The 21,333-nt window shown below is 62.6% G+C and overlaps 2 protein-coding genes across 2 annotated transcripts; both read right to left on the minus strand.

The window, feature by feature from the left end:
* Positions 1-3,725: 3,725 nt before the first annotated feature.
* Positions 3,726-7,934, minus strand: LOC130594591 (beta-1,4-glucuronyltransferase 1-like). Its single transcript, XM_057400579.1, has 3 exons — positions 6,956-7,934; positions 6,305-6,829; positions 3,726-3,917 (listed from the first exon to the last, which is right to left on the minus strand). The coding sequence occupies exons 1-3, from the start codon at positions 7,874-7,876 to the stop codon at positions 3,726-3,728; spliced, it is 1,638 nt and encodes a 545-aa protein (XP_057256562.1). The 5' UTR covers positions 7,877-7,934.
* Positions 7,935-11,977: 4,043 nt separating this feature from the next.
* Positions 11,978-16,947, minus strand: LOC130594592 (neuronal PAS domain-containing protein 4-like). Its single transcript, XM_057400580.1, has 8 exons — positions 16,744-16,947; positions 15,060-15,211; positions 14,852-14,954; positions 14,039-14,285; positions 13,840-13,949; positions 13,079-13,211; positions 12,183-12,954; positions 11,978-12,085 (listed from the first exon to the last, which is right to left on the minus strand). The coding sequence occupies exons 1-8, from the start codon at positions 16,916-16,918 to the stop codon at positions 11,978-11,980; spliced, it is 1,800 nt and encodes a 599-aa protein (XP_057256563.1). The 5' UTR covers positions 16,919-16,947.
* Positions 16,948-21,333: the final 4,386 nt, after the last annotated feature.

Here is a 21,333-nt window from a genome sequence, read left to right on the forward strand (position 1 = left end):
AGCCCCTTTTTTTTAGCACTTTAACAGCAAAATAATCGCGGCGTCAGAAGAATGATCTTGTAAAATGCAAATAAACCGTTTATTAACCGGGATTTGGCCATTGTCTTTGTTTTTTTGGGGGGGTTTAAGGGTTATTTAGTGGATAATTTGGGGGGAGGGTGCCCCTCGCTATGGGGCATTCATTTCCACCCCCCACACCCCCATCCGCGTTGGGGGTCAGCGCTCCTCCAGTCCCGAAGGGGGCGCTGTTCTCTGCCGGCCGCCTCCCATCCTCATGGGACACCTCCAAGCACAAGGGGGCGCTGTTTCACACAGCGGCCATGCCGGAAGTTGCCGGTTGTAGTCGCTACGTTGTCCGCAGTGCACGCTGGGAGTTATAGTTCAGCACAGACATCCGTCGGCCATGTTGCCCCGGTGCATGCTGGGAGTTGCAGTTCTCGATGGACCCCTGTCGGCCATGTTGCCCCGGTGCATGCTGGGAGTTGTAGTTCTCATCTCTGGCTCCTTGTCGGGCACGTAATTCCCGTTTATGTTGTATTCTATTCTTACGTAACAATATATATTATATTTATTATATTATATTATATTACATTATATTATATTATAATGTAATAAGACATATTACACGATATTCTACCATACTATTATATGATGGTGTACATATTCTATTTTACCCTATTCTACTCTAAGAAGATGCATTTAATTGCATTATATTATAGCATATTGTCTATTCTATTCAGATATATTACATTCTATTCTATTCTATTATTGACATCAGTTATTATTATTATGTATCAGATTCTCCTGTAATAAGATGTATTACATTGTATTCTCCCATATTATTAGACAATCTATCTAGTCTATTCTAATAAGACATATCAGATCACCTTCTAGATAATATATTTTAATTGAATGATTCTTTTCTATTCTATTTTGGCAAATTGAATCACCGTTTATGCCACTAATTCTATTCTATTCTATTCTATTCTGTTCTGTTCTATCAGATGCATTCTATCGCATCACTCTCGCTCCCTACAACTGCCGGCCAGGAGGATGGGGCCAGGATGGGGCTGGGCTCTGCTCCCAAGGGATGGGACAAGAGGAAACGGCCTCAAGCAGCACCAGGGCAGGTTTAGATGGAGCTGAGGAACGATTCCTGCCCCATTGGCCCAGGCTGCCCAGGGCAGGGTTGCAGTCAGCATCCCTGGGGGTGCTCACACCCCCTCAGTGCCATGGGCTGGAGGAGCCTGAAGCCCATTCCCCCCCACCCCGGTTGGTTCCATGGCTCCAAATCTCCCCCCCCCCCCCAGTGTCCATGCAAACCCCCCACATCTCCATGGACAGACCCCACATAGAGCCCCCCCCCAAAACATGGCATCACTTGCACAGGGTCATTGGAAGCCAGTGATTGCCTTTATTGAGGGCAGGCAGCACATGGCCATTGGAGAGCACCCACATCCCATATGGAGCACCCACGGTTCGTGCTCCGTGCTCCATGTCCTGTCTGGAGTGCCATGTCCCATGTGGAGCACCCATGTTCCACTTCCCATGTCCCATGTGGAGCACCCATGTTCCACATCCCATGTCCCATGTGGAGCACCCATGTTCCACATCCCATGTCCCATGTGGAGCACCCACATTCATGTCCACATCCCATGTCCTATGTTCAATGTCCCATGTGCAGCATCCATGTTCCGTGTCCCATATTCCATGTCCCATGTGCAGCACCCACATCCATGTCCCAAATCCCATGTTCCATGTGCAGCACCCACATCCATGTCCATGTCCTAAGTTCCATGTCCATGTCCCAAATCCCATGTTCCATGTGCAGCACCCACATCCATGTCCATGTCCTAAGTTCCATGTCCATGTCCCATGTGCAGCATCCAGATTCATGTCCCATGAGGAGCACCCACATCCATGTCCCACATCCCATGTCCTATGTTCCATGTGCAGCATCCATATTCCATGACCCATGTGGAGCACCCATGTTCCATGTCCATGTTGCACATCCATGTCCATGTTCCATGTCCCATGTGGAGCACCCACACCCACATCCATGTTCCTTGCTCCATGTGGAGCACCCACATCCATGTCCATGTTCCACGTGTAGCACCCACATCCATGTCCATGTCCCATGTCCCACATGGAGCACCCACACCCACATCCATGTCCATGTCCCATGTGGAGCACCCACATCCATGTCCATGTTCCACGTGGAGCACCCACATCCATGTTCTATGTGGAGCACCCACATCCATGTTCATGTCCCATGTGGAGCACCCACATCCATGTCCATGTCCGTGTTCCACGTGGAGCACGCACATCCATGTCCATGTCCATGTCCCATGTGGAGCACCCACATCCACGTCCATGTTCCTTGTTCCATGTGGAGCACCCACATCCACGTCCACGTCCCATGTGGAGCACCCACATCCATGTCCATGTCCCACGTGGAGCACCCACATCCACGTCCGTGTCCCACGTGGAGCACCCACATCCACGTCCATGTCCCATGTGGAGCACCCACATCCATGTCAATGTCCCACGTGGAGCACCCACATCCACGTCCGTGTCCCACATGGAGCACCCACATCCATGTCCATGTCCCACGTGGAGCACCCACATCCATGTCCATGTTCCATGTCCCATGTGGAGCACCCACATCCATGTCCATGTCCCACGTGGAGCACCCACATCCATGTCCATGTCTCATGTCCCACGTGGAGCACCCACATCCACGTCCATGTCCCACGTGGAGCACCCACATCCATGTCCATGTCTCATGTCCCACGTGGAGCACCCACATCCATGTCCATGTCCCACGTGGAGCACCCACATCCATGTCCATGTCTCATGTCCCATGTGGAGCACCCACATCCATGTCCATGTCCCACGTGGAGCACCCACATCCACGTCCATGTCCCATGTGGAGCACCCACATCCATGTCAATGTCCCACGTGGAGCACCCACATCCACGTCCATGTCCCACGTGGAGCACCCACATCCACGTCCATGTCCCATGTGGAGCACCCACATCCATGTCAATGTCCCACGTGGAGCACCCACATCCACGTCCGTGTCCCACATGGAGCACCCACATCCATGTCCATGTCCCACGTGGAGCACCCACATCCATGTCCATGTTCCATGTCCCATGTGGAGCACCCACATCCATGTCCATGTCCCACGTGGAGCACCCACATCCATGTCCATGTCTCATGTCCCACGTGGAGCACCCACATCCACGTCCATGTCCCACGTGGAGCACCCACATCCATGTCCATGTCTCATGTCCCACGTGGAGCACCCACATCCATGTCCATGTCCCACGTGGAGCACCCACATCCATGTCCATGTCTCATGTCCCATGTGGAGCACCCACATCCATGTCCATGTCCCACGTGGAGCACCCACATCCACGTCCATGTCCCATGTGGAGCACCCACATCCATGTCAATGTCCCACGTGGAGCACCCACATCCACGTCCATGTCCCACGTTGAGCACCCACATCCATGTTCCATGTCCCACGTGGAGCACCCACATCCACGTCCATGTCCCACGTGGAGCACCCACATCCACGTCCATGTCCCACGTGGAGCACCCACATCCACGTCCATGTCCCACGTGGAGCACCCACATCCATGTCCATGTCTCATGTCCCACGTGGAGCACCCACATCCACATCCATGCCCTACGTCCCCGCGGGTGCCGGTGCGGGCTCAGCAGCGCCGCGCGGAGCCCGGGTAGCGCTGGCGCAGGTCGGTGCGGAAGCGGCGGAAGAGGAGGCGGTTCCGGTGCTGCTCCGCGCCGCGGCCCCCGTGGAACCCGGCGGCCTCCTTGAAGCCGCCGTGAACCACGAAGGCCCCGTCCAGCACCGCGAAACGGAACCCGGCCACGTGCAGCTCACACGCCTGGGGGGAGAGAGGGCATGGGAGCCCCGGAGACCCCTACAGCACCCAGAGACCCCTACAGCACCCAGAGACCCCTACAGCACCCACAGACCCCTACAGCACCCATAGCTCCCCTACAGCACCCAGAGACCCCTACAGCACCCACAGACCCCTACAGCACCCATAGCTCCCCTATAGCACCCAGAGACCCCTACAGCACCCATAAACCCCTACAGCACCCATAGCTCCCCTACAGCACCCACAGACCCCCATAGCACCCATAGACCACCATAGCTCCCTATAGCACCCATACCTCCCCTATAGCACCCACAGACCCCCATAGCACCCATAGCTCCCCTATAGCACCCACAGACCCCATAGCACCCATAGACCACCACAGCACCCATAGCTCCCCTATAGCACCCATAGACCTCATAGCTCCCCTATAGCACCCACAGACTTTCTATAGCACCCATAGAGCCCCATAGCACCCAGAGACCCCTACAGCACCCATAGCTCCCCTATAGCACCCAGAGACCCTCTATAGCACCCAGAGACCCCTATAGCAGCCACAGCTCCTCTATAGCACACATAGACCCCAATAGCACCTAGAGACCCCTATAGCACCCACAGACACGCTATAGAACTCACAGACCCCTATAGCACCCAGAGCACCCCTATAGCACCCAAAGACCCCTATAGCACCCACAGCTCCCTGACAGCACCCACAGACCCTCTATAGCACCCATAGACCCCGTAGCACCCAGAGACCCCTATAGCACCCATAGCTCCCCTATAGCACCTACAGACCCTCTATAGCACCCACAGACCCCTACAGCAGCCATAGCTCCTCTATAGCACCTATAGACCCCAATAGCACCCAGAGACCTCTATAGCACCCAGAGACCCCTACAGCACCCATAGCTCCCCTATAGCACCCAGAGACCCTCTATAGCACCCATAGACCCCGTAGCACCCAGAGACCCCTATAGCACCCATAGCTCCCCTATAGCACCTACAGACCCTCTATAGCACCCACAGACCCCTACAGCAGCCACAGCTCCTCTATAGCACACATAGACCCCAATAGCACCTAGAGACCCCTATAGCACCCAGAGACCCCTATAGCACCCAGAGACCCCTACAGCACCCATAGCTCCCCTATAGCACCCAGAGACCCCTATAGCAGCCACAGCTCCTCTATAGCACACATAGACCCCAATAGCACCTAGAGACCCCTATAGCACCCACAGACACGCTATAGAACCCACAGACACCTATAGCACCCAGAGCACCCCTATAGCACCCACACATCTCTATAGCACCCAAAGACCCCTATAGCACCCACAGCTCCCTGACAGCACCCACAGACCCTCTATAGCACCCATAGACCCCCGTAGCACCCAGAGACCCCTATAGCACCCATAGCTCCCCTATAGCACCCACAGACCCTCTATAGCACCCACAGACCCCTACAGCAGCCATAGCTCCTCTATAGCACCTATAGACCCCAATAGCACCCAGAGACCCCTACAGCACCCATCGCTCCCCTATAGCACCCAGAGACCCCCACAGCACCCACAGACCCCCATAGCACCCACAGACCCTCTATAGCACCCATACATCTTCTACAGCACTCAGAGACCCACCACACCACCCAGAGACCCCATAGCACCCGTAGATCCTCTATAGCACCCACAGACCTCCCAGGACCCACTGATGCCTTATAGCACCCACTGTCCCCCTAAGAGCACCCATAGCCCTTTGACCACCCCACAGCACCCACAGTCCCCATGGCCACCCTATGGTCCCCATGGCCACCCCACAGCACCCACATCCCCCATAGACAACCCAGCCCCCACACACACCACCCAGAGACCCCACAGCACCCATAGATCCTCTATAACACCCACAGACCTCCCACCACCCATTGATGCCTTATAGCACCCACAGTCCCCCTAAGAGCACCCATAGCCCCTTGACCACCCCACAGCATCCACAGCCCCCCATGGCCACCCTATGGTCCCCATAGCCACCCCACAGCACCCACAGCCCCCATCGTCACCCTACGGTCCCCATAGCCACCCCACAGCACACATGGCCACCCTATGGTCCCCATGGCCACACCACACCACCCACAGCCCCCATGGCCACCCTATGGTCCCCAAGACCACCCTATGGTCCCCATGGCCACCCCACAGCACCCACAGTCCCCATGGCCACCCCACAGCACGCACAGTCCCCATGGCCACCCTACGGTCCCCATGGCCACCCCACAGCACCCACAGCTCCTATGGCCACCCCACAGCACGCACAGTCCCCATGGCCACCCTATGGTCCCCATGGCCACCCTACAGCACCCACAGCCCCCATGGGCACCCCAGGGCCCCCCGAGCACCCTCCATCACCTGACTGATGCGGTTGAAGCCGTACTGCAGGAAGCGCTCATCGAAGGGGGGGACGCTGTGGGCCGGCCCCACATAAAAGGGTTCCCAGGGGTCACGCCATGGGGCTTCATAGGCCACTCGCAGGTGTGGGGCGGGTGGCAGCGCCCACCAGCGCCCATAGTCCGTGGGTGCCTGGCACCGGGGGCACAGCGCCCCATAGAAGGGCCGAGCATCCCCCGTGCCCCACAGCCGCCGCAGCTCTGCCTTCGTACCCGGCACCGGGGTCCCCAAACGCACCTCGAAGGCTGGGAGCACGAACACCACATGGGTCCAGGGCGGCTGCGTGGGACCTGGGGCATTGGGGTCCTCTGGGATATCGGGGTCCCTTAGGATGCTGGGGACCTCCAAGGCTTTGGGGTCCTCTGGGACGTTGGGGTCCTTTAGGATGTTGGGGTCCTTTGGGCCATTGGGGTCCTTTAGGATGCTTGGGACCTCTAAGGCATTGGGGTGCTTTAGGACATTGGGGTCCCTTAGGATGCTGGGGTCCTCTGGGACATTGGGGTCCTTTAGGATGCTGGGGACCTCCAAGGCATTGGGGTCCCTTAGGACATTGGGGTCCTTTGGGACATTGGGGTCCTTTAGGATGTTGGGGTCCCTTGGGACATTGGGGACCTCCAAGACACTGGGGACCCCCAGGACATCCTTGGTGCTCCCCACCCTATTGGGGACCCCGAGGGCGTTGAGCCCCTGATGCTCACTGGGGACCCCAAAACCATGGGGGGGGTCCAGGGCGTTGGTGACCCCTTTGAGGCCATCAGATGCCTGCAATAACGGGGAGCCCCCCCCATCTCCCCACAATGGGGGTCCCTCCCCTCGCAGCGCCCTCAGGAACCCCTCCCGCAGCCCCCGGCTGGGTACCACATCCGCATCCAGCAGCAGCACAAAGCGGCTCCCCATAGGGCCGGGGGGGCCGGGACCCCCATTTCCCCCCCCATAGCCCCCCCCCGTGGCCGCCCCAGCCCAGGCCAGGTTCCGCAGTAGGTTCCCGGGGTACGGCACCCCCAAAGTGTAACTGGGGGGGTCCGCGGCCGCCACGCGCCCCAGAGCCCCCCTGCACCCCCCGGGGGCTCGGGGGAAAGGGGGGGTCACGATGGGGGGGGGCTCGGCCGCCCCCAGCACCACGTGGAGCCGCAGGCGCCCCCGAAGCCCCCGGCACGGCCCCCCCATTGCCCGCAGGAGCTGCCCCAGCCCCGCCCGGGGGACCCCAAAGACCGCGACCGAGAGGGGCCCCCCCCAAATGCCCCCTTCCAGCGCCCCCCCCAGCGCCGCCGCCGCCCGCCCGGGGGTCCCGTGCGTGGCCAGGACCAAGTCGGGGGGGGGAGCCCAATGTGGGGGGGGGCCCCCCAACACGTCCCGATACAACCGGAAGGTTCCGGAAGCATCCAGAACCCCCCTGGGGGGGGGAGGCAGCGGTTTATGGGGGGGCCGGCGGGGGGGTGCGGGGGGGGGCAGCGCTCGCAGGTAAAGGGTCTGCAGCAGCGCCAGCCCCCCCAGCAGCCAAGCGCAGCCCCCCAAGAGCCGCCCTCGACCCATAGCGTGCGGCCCCCCCCCCCCCCCCCCAAACTGGGGATACTGGGAAGGCACTGGGGGGGGGGGGGCACTGGGACTGGGGGATGCTGGGTGTTACTGGTGCGCTGCTGGGGAGCACTGGGGTCTGGACGAGGTCAATGGGACCAGTCCGGGGGGGGGGCGCCGGGATCAGTGCGGAGCATGGACCAGTACGGCATGCTGGGAGCACTATGGGATCACTGGGACCAGTATGGGGGTGCCGGGACCAGTACGGGGGTTACTGGGACCAGTATGGGGGTGATAGGACCAATATAAGATCACTGGGACCAGTATGGGGGTGCTAGGACCAGTACGGGGGTTACTGGGACCAGTATGGGGGTGCCAGGACCAGTAAGGGGGTTACTGGGACCAGTATGGGATCACTGGGACCAGTACGGGGTTACCGGGACCAGTATGGGGGTGATAGGACCAATATGGGATCACTGGGACCAGTATGGGAATGCTAGGACCGGTAAGGGGTTACCGGGACCAGTACGGGGGTGCTAGGACCGGTAAGGGGTTACCGGGACCAGTACGGGGGTGCTGGGCCCGGTAAGGGGTTACTGGGACCAGTATGGGGTTATCCCGAGACCATCGCAAGGAAAGGACCGGGATGGGACCGAGGGGAACCGGGACCCGCGACCTCACCGCACCGCGTCGCCGCAGGAACCGCGCATGCGCGGGGCGGAGCCTGAACGTGCCAGAGGGGGGCGTGGTCAAGACGACAGATGGGCGGGGTTAACACGGATGGGGGCGTGGCCTGTGCGCTGCCCGGGTCCCGCCGTGGCTCCGCAGCGCTGGGACCGTCCCGACCCTCGGTCCCCCCCCCCCCCCATCACGGGGTACCCCCAAGCACAGGGGTCACCCCCAATGTCTGGGTCCCTCCCACACCCCTGGGTCCCCCCCCAAAGCCCCTGGGACCTCCCAAATCCATGGATCCCCCCCCCCCCCCAATCCCTGGGTCCCCCCCAAGCCCATGGGTCCCCCCCCAGACGCCTTTGTCCCTATAAAGAAGCTGCCACGGGCACAGGGACACGGAGGCCGCTTTATTTCCAAGGGGGTGTCAGGGCCACGGGGCCTCCAGGGGATGTTGGGGGGACAATGGGAGCCAGTCCCTCGCGGTGGGGACGTTGGGGACATCGGGGTCTCAGTCCCTTGAGTCAAGGTGATGACGATGCCCCACATCCTTCGGGGACATCGGAGACGTGGGGGACATTGGGCTACGACGGATCTCAGTCCTTGGGGTTGGGGACATTGGGGACATCAGACCACGATGTGTCTCAGTCCATTGCTCCAGGGTGACAACAAGGTCCCGCGTCCCTTGGGGACACTGGGGACATCAAGCCACAAGGTGTCTCGGTCTCTCCAGCTTGAGGCGACAATGAGGTGCGACAGTCTCAGTCCTTTTGGTGGTGTCCGCATCCTTTGGGGACGCTGGGGGGACACCGGTCCCTTGGGTCACAGCGGTGATGAGGTGCCCGTGTCCCTCAGGGACGTTGGGGACGTCGAGTTGTGACGAGTCTCAGTCCCTCGGGCTCGGTGACATCGCGCTGCGACGTATCTCGATGTCTTGGGTGGGGGACGTTGGGGACATCGAGGATGTGGGGGACAGTGGGGACACTGGGGATGTCAGGGGCACTGGGGATGTGGGGGCCATTGGGGACACTGAGCCACGATGTGTCTCAGTCCCTCAAACTGGGGACATCTCACAGTCCCTTGGGGGACTTTGGGACATGGGGGACATCGAGCCATGATCTCTCCCAGCCCAATGGCTTGGGGCAGCGGGTGCCCACGTCCCCCAGGTTGGGGACACTGGGGACACTGGGTCATGGTGTGTCTCCATGCCTTGGGTTGGGGACACTGGGGACATCGAGCCACATTGTGCCTCAGCCCCTTGAGTTGGGAACGTTGGGGACATCGGGACACTGAGCCACGAGGTCTCCATCACTCGGGTCGGGGACACTGGGGACATCAAGCCACATCGTGCCTCGGTCCCTTGGGTTGGGGACATTGGGGATGACACCCATGGGGGGGGGGGGAGCACACACTTTTGGGGGTACTCTGCCAAAAACGCAGACCCCAAGGTGGGGATGGGGGGATGACAAGGACAGGGACGGGGTGGGTGACAAGGGACAGGGACATTGGGGATGGGGGGGGGGGGGCACAGGCTCCTACAGGTGGGTCCAAGCCACCCACTGACAAGATTTGGGGACCGGTCCCGCAGTGGGGCTGGGGACGGGGACATGGGGACATGGGACCCAGGCGTCCAGGCTGGGGGGGGGGGGGGGGGGGGGGGCCACCCCCCCCCCCCCAATTACCTTAGAGACTCGTTACGAGTTAAATTAGCACGAAAGGCCCCGGGGGGGGGCGGCGGGGGGCGGGGGGGGCGGCCGGGGCCGGGGGGACGGTGGCTCCGGGCCGGGGTGACAATGACAATATGCCATACTGGGGGCAAGTCGCGTCACAGACTTAGTTCAGAACGACGGGGCGCGCTGGCTTCCGGCTGTGGGGGGGGGGGGAACAGGATGTCAGAGACCCCCCCATAGCTCCCTGTACCCCCATAACACCCTGGACCCCCCCAAGGGACCCAGGCATTGAGCCCCCCCCCCAAATGGAACCCAGGGTCTGGGCTCATGCACACCCCCCCCCCCATTGAGGGACCCAACTTTTGGGGTCGTCACCCCCTCAACCTCCCCAAGGGACCCTGGAGCATCCCCCCCACCCTCCCCACCGCTCTGGACCATGCACCTCGGACCCCATCTTCACCCCCCAAACCCCACTGGGGCCTCCCCAAAGATGAGCTCCAGGCTGCCCCCCCCCCCCCCCCATAGGTGCCCCCCATCCTGACCCCCCCCTTACCTTGGCGGAAGGCGTCCTGGAGCCGGCTCTGGGGGAGTTGATACAACTCAGCGAAGGGGTCGCGGGGCGACCGGGGTGGGGGGGGTCGGGGGCCGGGGGGGCCCCCTGGGTGCCGGGTCCCCCCACGGCTGACGCCAGCGGCAGCGGCCAGGCCCTGGAGCAGGCGGCGCAGGACGGGGCCAGGGGGGGCGGCCGGGGGGGGCGGTGGTGGGGGGGACGTCTCGGGGGTGAGGAGGGAGCCGGGGTCCCCCCCCGGGCCCCCCCCGGGGCTCTCAGGACTCGGCGGCAGCTTCTCAGGTGCAGCCTCCGGTGGTTCCGGGGGGCCGAAGGCGAAGGGTGGCGCTTGCCGGGGGGTGTAGGGGGGGGTCCAGGTCTCGGTGCCCCCCCCCGGGGTCTCGGGGACCCCCAGGCCTGGTGCAAGGCGGGCGCCCACGGCCAGGCTGGGGCCAAGGCCGAGGCCGGTGCCGATGTTGGCTCCAATGGCGGCTCCAAGGCCAATGCCAGGTCCAAGAGCGGGGTCAACGCTGGCCCCAAGGCCAAGGCCGATGGAGGATCCACGAGCGGAGCCAGCGGTGGCTCCTATGGCAGCTCCAGCACCAAGTCCGACACCGGATCCAATGGCAGGTCCAATACTGGCTCCAGCACCGAGTCCAATGCCAGTGTCAACGCTGGTTCCAAGAGCAGAGTCAATGTTGGCTCCAAGGCTGAGTCCAACACTGGCACCAACGTCAGGTCCAAGCCCGGAGCAGACGTTGGCTCCCAGTGCAGCTCCAACGGCAAATCCAAGGGCAGATCCAAGACCGGAGCCACCGGTGGCTCCAACGCCAGCTCCAACTGTGAGTCCAACACTGGCACCAACATCAGATCCAGGAGCGGAGCCGATGCTGGAACCAACATTGGCTCCAAGGCCAAGTCCAACACCAGATCCAAGAGTGGAGCCAACGCCGGCACCAATGTTGGCTCCAACAGCAGCTCCAATGCCAAGTCCAACACCAGATCCAATATCCGATGCAAGAGCAGTGCCAACGTTGGCTCCAACACCAAGTCCAATGCCAATGTCAATATCGGATCCAAGAGCAGCACCGACATTGGCTCCAACACCGGCTCCAACAGCAAGTCCAACACTGGATCCAAGACCAGAGCTAACATTGGCTCCAACAGCAGCTCCAACGGCAAGGCCAACGCCAGGTCCCACACCAGATGGAAGAGTGGAGCCAACACTGGCTCCTAGAGCAGCTCCAAGTCCAAGTCCAACAGTGGATCCAAGACTGGAGCCAGCGTTGGCTCCAATATTGGCTCCAAGACCAAGTCCAACTCCAGCGCTGACTCCACCACCTACATTGGTTCCAACGCTGGCTCCAACGGTGAGTCCAACACCAGCACCGACATCAGATGGAAGAGCAGGGCCAAGAGCCCCAATGCCAAGCCCAACGCTGGCTCTGACACCACCACCAAGGCCAGGCCCGATGTTGGCCCCGACACTGAGCGCAACACCGGCTCCAAGACTGGAGCCAACGCCAGCTCCACCATTGGCTTGGAGACCAGCTCCAACATCATCTCCGGCTCCAGCTCCGAGAGCAGCTCCAATATCTGCCCCAAGGTTGGAGCCAACATCGGGGCTGGGGCCGGCTGCCACGCCGAGGCCAACGTCGACTCTGATGCCGGCTCCGACGCCGATGCCAACTCCAGCACCGACATCAGAGCCAAGAGCTTGTCCAATGCTGTCTCTGAGGCCGTGTCCAACATTCACTCCGACACCAGCTCCAAGACCGGGGTCAATGTTGGCTCCAACGTTGCCTCCAAGACCATGTCCAATGGCGGCTCCAAGACCAGGTCCCATGGTGGCATCGAGACCAGGTCCAACACCAGCTCCAAGACCAGGGTCAACGTTGGCTCCCAAGCCAGCTCCAAGGCCATGTCCAACATCAGCTCCAAGGCCACATCCAACATTGACGCCAAGGCCGAGGCTGACGCCAACGTTAACTCCAACGTCGTCTCCAAGCCCAGCTCCAACACCGAGGTCAACACCGGATCCAACACCAGCACCAACACCGAGGCCAACACCGGGGCCAGCGCCGACACCAAGGTCCCCACCAGCTCCAATGCTGGCCCCAGGGAACTCAAGGCTGGGGCCAAAGGGCTCAGGAGGGTCCGGGGGGGCCTCAGCTGCCAACTGCTGCCGCAGGCACCAGGCTTCAGCCTCACTGTGGGAGACACAGGGGGGGTCTGGGGTGAACCTGGGGCCCCCAGGGGAATGGAGGGTGCCCAGCCCCATGGGTGCTCTGTGGGGTGGGGGGTGATGGGACCCCTGGAGCTGGGACCACTCACCTGATGATGAAGTTGTGGGCGAGCAGAGCCGGGCCCTCGGGACGCAGCCGGGCATAGACCCACGTCCAGCCCAGGCCATCCTTGCGCTGCAGCCGTGTCACCAGCTCCCCCCGTGCCTCTGGCCCTGCTCCTGCTGTGGGGACACGCACAGGGACATCAGCGGGGACACGGGGACGGGGTTGGGGACATCAATGAGGTGGATTCAGGGGGTTGGGGACATGGGGATGTCAATGGGGACAGGGGACAACAGGGACATGGGGGCCACCCGGAGAGGAGGCAAGGTGGCCCCAGGGGATGTGGGAGACACCAAGGACATGATGGGGGGCAAAGTGACAGCAGGGGACTCAGGAGACACCCAAGATGATGGGTGACACCCTTGGGGACATTGGGACCCAGGGGACACCCAGGGTGATGGGTGACACCCTTGGGGACATTGGGACCCAGGGGACACCCAGGGTGATGGGTGATACCCTTGGGGACATTGGGACCCAGGGGACACCCAAGGTGATGGGTGACACCCTTGGGGACATTGGGACCCAGGGAACACCCAGGGTGATGGGTGATACCCTTGGGGACATTGGGACCCAGGGAACACCCAGGGTGATGGGTGATACCCTTGGGGACATTGGGACCCAGGGGACACCCAGGGTGATGGGTGACACCCTTGGGGACACCCACGGGACAGGAAGGCCCCAGAAACCCAAGGAACAGCTTAAAGGGGGGGACAGGGCAAGCCCAAGGGACACCAAGGGGGCACTTACCCAGGCGGAGGTGCTGGCGCGCAACATGGCCGAGGTCCTCGGGGTGCAGGAGCCGGTACCAGGAGCGACCCAGGAGCTCCCCACGCCCATAGCCCAGGTGGATCAGGACACTGTGGGACAAGAGGCCTGGGTCCAGTGCCCGCCATGGCTGGGACCCTCCCAGGACACCCGGATCCCCCTTTGGGGGTCAGGTCCTGACCTGTCGGAGACATCGAGCAGCGCGAGGTCGCGAGCGTGGCGGCTCTGGAACGCCGGCAGCAGGAGGCAGTCGGGGCAGGGCCAGGGCGGGGGGTCCAGGGGGGCGCAGAAGGCGACAAAGAGCCCTGGGGAGGAGCCGGGGGGGCCGGGGGGGGCCTGGAAGCGGCCCCGCAGCAGCACCAGCTTCCGTCCGGCGCTGGGGCGGCGCGAGGCCCGCGAGGTGGTGAAGCGGCAGCGGAAGAGGCGCTCTAGGGAAAAGGGGTCCTGGGTTAGACCTCCGGAGCTCTGCACGTCCCTCCATGCATCCTCCACCCCGCTGTTCATCACTCATCCATCCCTCCATCCATCCCTCATCCGTTCATCATCCAGCATCCAGCATCCCTCCATCCATCATCCAGCACCCATCCCTCCATCATCCATGCATCCATCCCTCCCTCCATCCATCCATCCCTCCATCATCCATCATCCCTCCATCCAACCCTCCATCATGCATCCCTCCATCCATCCCTCCCTCCATCCATCCCTCCATCACCCATTCATCATCCCTCCCTCCCTCCATCCATCCATCCTTCTCTCCTCTCTTCCATCCCTCCCTCTCTTCATCCATTCTCCATTCCTTCCTTCCTCCCTCCATTTCTTCATCCTTCCATCCATCTCTCTGTCCCCCTGCCCTTCCACCCTCCCATCCTTTCCTCTCTTCTTTCACCCTTCCTTCCCTTCTTCCCTCCCTCCATCCTTCCACCCCTCCCTCCCTGTGCCCACACCCACTCAGGCCCCTCCTCCAAGCTCCTCCCCCCTCGGAGGCCCCACCCACCTGCCTGGGGGGGCCCAGCCTGGGTGAGCTGATGTCGCACCAGGGGGTGATCGGCCGGGTCCAACAGGTCGTAGATGCTGTCACCCTGAGCCACCAGGTCCACCTGCAGGGGGAGTGGGAGCGTAAGCACCCAGCAGCAAGCACCCAGCACCCAGCACCCAGCACCAGGCACCCAACACCCAGACCCGTTCTGCCTGCGGGTGCTCACCATTGAGTGCCCCAGGTGCTGTGCGACGTTGTCGGTGACACCAACCAGCTTCCCCTCGCGGGTGACAGCCAACAGGAACCCGGGCAGTGATGCCACCAGGTCAGCCAGCTCCGGCCCCCCCAGCAGCTCCATGGGTGCCCCCCGTGTCGGTCCTGCAAAGGGGATGCCCGTCAGCACCCACCCAGCACCCAGCGCCTTGCCCGCACGGTCCCACTGCACCCATGTGGCCCCCATGGAGTTACCGGTGGCACCCACAGCCTTGCCTATGTAGAGCCATGGGATTCCCTGTCCCCATCACTCGTCCCTGTCGCCATCCTTTGTCCCTGTCCCTTCCTCCAGACCCAGCTCTGGTCCCTAATCCTGGCCCTTGTCCCGGTTCCTGACCCAGTTCCAGACCTGGTCCCTGTCCTCATCCCTCCTGTTCCAATCCCTGATCCCGGTTCTGGTCCCAGCTCCATCACACCCTGCTCCCTGGCTGCTGTCCCCGCGCTGATCCCGGGTCCCGATCCCGATCTCGGTCCCTATCCCGGTCCCCCAGTCCCAGTCCTGATCCCCAGTATCAGTCCCTGTCCTGGTCTCCCGGTCCCTGTCCCAGCCCTGATCCCAGGTTCCAGTTCCCAGTCTCGGTCCCTATCCCGGTGCCCCGATCCCAGCCCCGATCCTCGATCCCTGGTCCCGGTATCTCTCCGTGTCCCGGTGTCCCCGTCCCTGCTCCCGGTCTCGGTCCCAGCCCCGATCTCGATCTCGATCCCGCCCGCCCCGTTCCCCGCCGCTGTCCGCGGTGCTGAACGCAGCCCCCGCCCGCTGCCGCTGTCCGCGGTGCTGAACGCACCCGGCGCTATCCGCGGTGCTGAACCCCCCCAGCCTGCTCCGGTCCCCGTTATCCCCGGTGCTCCCCGGTCCCCGTCCCACCCCACGCTGGTGCCTGCTCCTCTCCCCGCTCCTGTCCCCATCCCTCCGCCGTCTCCATGCTCCAGCCCGGTGCTGGGTCCCTGTTCCCGGTGCCACTGCTGGCTCCTAGCCCACCTCCAGCCTGGTCCTCACCCGGCTCCATCCCGCTCCCGTGCTCCCCAGAGCAGTTCCAGTCCCCTTCCTAATGCCGGCTCCCATCCCGTGCTGCTCCCCACTCCTATCTGTGTTCCAATGCCCAGTCCCATCCCAGTGCTGTTTCCCTGTTCTGTGCCTATGTCTGCTTCCATCCCGGTGCTCATTCCCATCCCCGTGCCAGACCCCGGTCCTATCCTGATGCCTGATCCTATCCCGGTGCCCAGTCCCTTCCCAGTGCCCGATCCCATCCCGGTGCCCGATCCCATCCCGGTGCCCGATGCCTTCCCAGTGCCCGATGCCATCCCGGTGCCCGATCCCATCCCGGTGCCCGATGCCTTCCCAGTGCCCGATCCCATCCCGGTGCCCGATCCCATCCCGGTGCCATCCCAGTGCTCGATCCCATCCCGGTGCCATCCCAGTGCTCGATCCCATCCCGGTGCCCGATCCCATCCCGGTGCCCGATCCCATCCCGGTGCCATCCCAGTGCTCGATCCCATCCCGGTGCCCGATCCCATCCCGGTGCCCGCTCCCTTCCCGTTCCCTGCTCCCTTCCCGGTGCCATCCCCATCCCGATCCCCTCTCCCCGTGCCCATCCCAGCCCTACCTCTCCCTCCCTCCGCTCTCCCCGCGCACGCACCGGGCCGGAGGCAGGCTCCCTTGCGGGTGTAGATGCAGGCGAGGGCCATGACGTGCAGGTAGGAGAGGCGCGGGCGGTCGCCGTCGGGCAGCGGCAGGAGGTCCCGCAGGGCGCGGATCTCGGCGTTGATCTGGTCCCGCCGCGCCTTGGAGGCGCCTTTGGTGGAGCGGAGCATCCTCGCGCCGCGCCGCCGCGCGAACGCCCCTTATATGGACCTCGCGGGACGACGTCACCGCCGCGTCACCCCCCACCCCCCCCCCCCCCCCCCCCCCCCCCCCCCCCCCCCCCCCGCAACGGGGGGGGGGGGGGGGGGGGGGGGCGGCGGACGCGTCAGTGCTGACGTCGACGCGCGCGCGGCGCGGGGCGCGGGGGGGGTGAAGGGGGAGGGGGGCGGCGCGCGGCGGCTTCGCACCGAAATAGGAGATGGCGCGCGCTGAGGGGCGGGGCGAGGGGAGGGGAGGGGCGCGGGAAACGCCCCCCCCCCCGGGGGGAACGGTGCAAGGGGGGAATAGGGGGGGGGCAGTCAAGGGAAGGTAGAAAGGGGGCAATGGGGAGGGGGGGATGAAGGGAAGGGAGGGTTGGATGGGGGGGGTCAATGGAAGGGTGGGGGAGCCAATGGGGGATCAATGGGGGGAAGGAGGGATGGGTGGAGGGGTCAATGGGGAGACTGGGGGGCAATAAGGGGTTGGAAGGGCTCAAGGGAGAGAGGGAGGGAGCGATGGAGTCAATGGGGGAGGGAGAGAGTTGACAGTGGGATGGGTGGTCAACAGGAGAATGGAGGGTCAATGGGAGAGGTAGATGGTCAATGAGGGGATGGAGATGGTCAATGAGGGGATGAAGATGGTCAATGGGGGGATGGAGATGGTCAATGAGGGGATGAAGATGGTCAATGGGGGGATGGAGATGGTCAATAAGGGGATGAAGATGGTCAATGGGGGGATGGACATGGTCAATGGGGATGGAGGTGGTCAATGTGAGGGTCAACAGGGGGATGGAGGGTCAATTGGGGATGAAGATGGTCAATGGGGGATAGAGATGGTCAATGGGGGAGGGAGATGGTCAATGGGGAGGGAGATGGTCAATGGGAGGGCGAACAGGACAATGGAGGGTCAACGGGGAGATGAAGAGGGTCAACGGGGTGATGAAGAGGGTCAAAAGGGGATGAAGATGATCAATGGGGGGATGGAGGTGGTCAGTGGGGGATGGGTTATCAACGGGGTATGGAGAAAGTCAACAGGAGGCTGGAGAGGGTCAGCGGGGGGATGGAGAACCCAGTGCGGGGAGGGAGAGGGTCAAATGATGGAGTCGTTGATGGAGGGTCCACAGGGGAGTCAAGGGAGGGGCCTCTGTGGGGCTGGAAGGGCTCAAAGGGTGGAGGGAGAGTCAATGGGGGGCAGAGGAGGTCAAGGGGGGGGGCAGAGGGGGGCAATGGGGGGAAGGGGAACAGGGGCTGGACAGACAGCTCAATGGTGGGTCAGGGGAGGAGGGATGAGAGGATGGGTGATGGGAGGGGTGGGGGAGGCAGTGGGAGCTCAATGGGGCTCAATGGGGGTCAATGGGAGCTCAGTGGGGCTCAGTGGGGCTCAATGGGATCAACGGGGGCTCAACAAGGCTCACCAGGATCAATGGGGACTCAATGGGGCTCAACGGGGGTCAATGGGAGATCAATGGGGCTCAACGGAGCTCCGTGGGGCTCAATGGGAGCTCAAGGGGGCTAAGTGGGATAAATCCGGACTCAATGGGGCTCAGCAGGTCTCAGTGGGGCTCCGTGGGGCTCAATGGAGGTCCGTGGGGCTCAATGGAGGTCCATGGGGCTCAATGGGAGATCAATGGGGCTCAACAGGGCTCGGCAGGGCTCAATGGGGGTCCATGGGAACTCAAGGGGGGTCAGTGGGATCAATGGGGACTCAATGGGGCTCAACAGGGCTCAATGGGGGTCAATGAGAGCTCCACGGGAGCTCAATGGGATCAATGGGGACTCAGCGGGGCTCAATGGGGGGGGTGCGTAGAAGCATCACTGGGGGGGGGGGGGAGCTTTGGGCCGCGTATCAGTGGGGCCGGAGGGCCCCCAGCACCCAAGGGGGGGGCTCCAGGGTTACCGCCCCCCCCCCCCCATCCCCTCCCCCCGCCCTCCGGGATCCCCCCTGTCCCCCCCTCCCCCCGCTCCGCGGCCCCCCCCCCCCCCCCATCGCTGGCTCCGCCCCCGCCGCGGTTCCCCTCCCCCCCCCCTCCGGGCTCCGCCGCTGCCAAATTTGGGCGCTGAAGCCGCTGCGCTAAAAATAGGCGCCGGCGGCTAAAAATAGCGAGGGGGCGGGGCGGGGGGGGCGGGGGGAGGGAGCGGAGCCCGGGGATCCCTGCGGGGGGAGGGGGGGGAGCGGGCACAGGGGATCCCCCGCGGGAGAAGGGGGGGAGGGGGGGGGGGTCTGGCCGCGGCCCCCCCCCCCCCCCCCAAATCCCGGACCCCGGCCGCCGGTTTCCGTGGTAACGGTGGCGGGGGGGGGAGGATGGAAACGGGGGGATGCGGGAGGATGAAGGGAGAGAGGGGGGATGAAGATGGGTGAGGATGAGGAGGGAGGAAAGGATGGAGATGATGATGATGATGATGAAGGGGGGCTGAAGAAGAGGAGGGAGGATGAAGATGGAGAGGATTGGGGATGAAAATGAGGATGAAGATGGAGGAGAGGGTGGAGATGGGGGGGGTGAAGATGAGGAGGAAGATGAAGGAGGATGAAGCTGTAAGAGGAGGGATGGGGCTGAGGATGAGGAGGGAGAGAGGAAGATGAAGATGGGATGAAGGAGGATGGGGAAGGGGGGATGAAGATGGATGAGGATGAGGAGGGAGAAAGGATGAAGATGATGAAGATGAAAGGGGGTGAAGATGGAGAGGATTGGGGGTGAAAATGAGGATGAAGATGGAGGAGGATGAAGGTGAAGGGGGGTGAAGATGAGGATGAAGGTGGAGGATGAAGCTGTAAATGGAAGGATGGGACTGAGGATGAGGAGGGACAGAGGAAGATGAAGATGGGGTGAAAGAGGATGAGGAGGAAGGGGGGGATGAGGATGAGGAGGGAGAAAAGAGGATGAAGATGATGAAGATGATGGGGAGTGAAGATGAGGATGAAGATGAAGGAGGATGAAGCTGTAAATAGAAGGTTGGGACTGAGGATGACGAGGGGCAGAGGAAGATGAAGATGGGGTGAAGGAAGGGGAGGATGAGGAGGGATGAAAGAGGAAGAGGATGGGGAGGAAGGAGGGCGAAGATGGAGGAGGATGGGGAGAGGAGGAGGATGGAGAAGGGGGGGGTGAGGATGAGGAGGGATGAAGGAATATGAGGTGGGGATGAAGGAGAGCAGGATGAGGAGGGACAACAAGATGAAGATGAAGGAGGGAAAAGATGGGAAAGGGGGGGTGAGGATGAGGAGGGATGAAGGACAGTGAAGATGAAGGAGGAAGAGGGGGCTGGGGAAGTATGAGGATGAAGATGGGGAAGAAGGGGCGGGTGAAGATGGAGGAGGATGAGGATGGTGGATGAAGGGGCTGAAAATGAAGATGCCACATCCTCCCCCCCAAAAGGGACCCTCTTCATCCTCTCCCCCAAGGGACCCTCCTCATCCTCCCGCCCCCATAGGGACCCTCCTCATCCTCCCCCCTCCCATAGGAACCCTCCTCATCCTCCCCCCCCTCAAAGGGACCCTCCTCATCCTCCCCCACAAAAGGACCCTCCTCATCCTCCCCTCCCCCCAAAGGGACCCTTCCTCATCCTCCTCCCCCCAAAGGGACCCTCCTCATCCTCCCCCCCCCCAAAGGGACCCCCCCCATCCTTCCCCCCTCCCAAAGGGACCCTCCTCATCCTCCCCCTCCCATAGGGACCCTCCTCATCCTCCCCCCCAAAAGGGACCCTCCTCATCCTCCCCCCCAAAAGGACCCTCCTCATCCTCCCCCCCCCCCCCCCCCAAAGGGACCCTCCTCATCCTCCCCTTCCCCCCAAAAGGACCCTCCTCATCCTCCCCCCCCATAAAAGAGACCCAAAATCAGATAAACAAACGTTTATTGGGGGGAACCCCGACCCTGTGGGGGGGGGGGGTGTCAGAGGTGGGGGGGGTGGTGTCGGGGGGGGGTCACTTCTTCTTTGCTCCCTCCTCCTCCTCCTGGGCCGTGGCCGCCTCCTGCTCCCGCCGCTGGCGCTGGAACTCAGCGCATTCCTCAGCCGTCAGCCTGGGGGGGGGGGGGGGGGGTAATGGGGGGGAGGGGGGCACCCCCAAACCCAGCTCTCTTCCCCCCACTGAGTGACCAGGGCACCCAGTTATTGGGGGGAAGGATGGTTTGTATGGGGGGGGGGGGGGAGGACATCCCAGGGCTGCTGGGGGGGGGGTGGATGGGGTCACCCCAATGTTTGTGAAGGTGGGGAGGGACCCAGTGTTTAGGGAGGGGTTGGGTGGGGGGCACCCAGTGATGTGGGGGGGGTTGTTGGGGAGTGGGGGCATCTCAATGGTTGGATGGGGGGGCAACTTGTTCCTGGGGATGAGGCTCTTTGGGGGAGCGGTTGTTGTTGGGGTGACTCTAGGGGAGCAGTTGGGGGTGCTGTTGTTT

The sequence above is a fragment of the Pezoporus wallicus genome, unplaced genomic scaffold (genome assembly GCF_028554395.1).
Source record: "Pezoporus wallicus isolate ANWC-B61680 ecotype Strahan unplaced genomic scaffold, APGP_CSIRO_Pwel_v1 contig_14386, whole genome shotgun sequence".
Lineage (NCBI taxonomy): Eukaryota > Metazoa > Chordata > Aves > Psittaciformes > Psittacidae > Pezoporus > Pezoporus wallicus.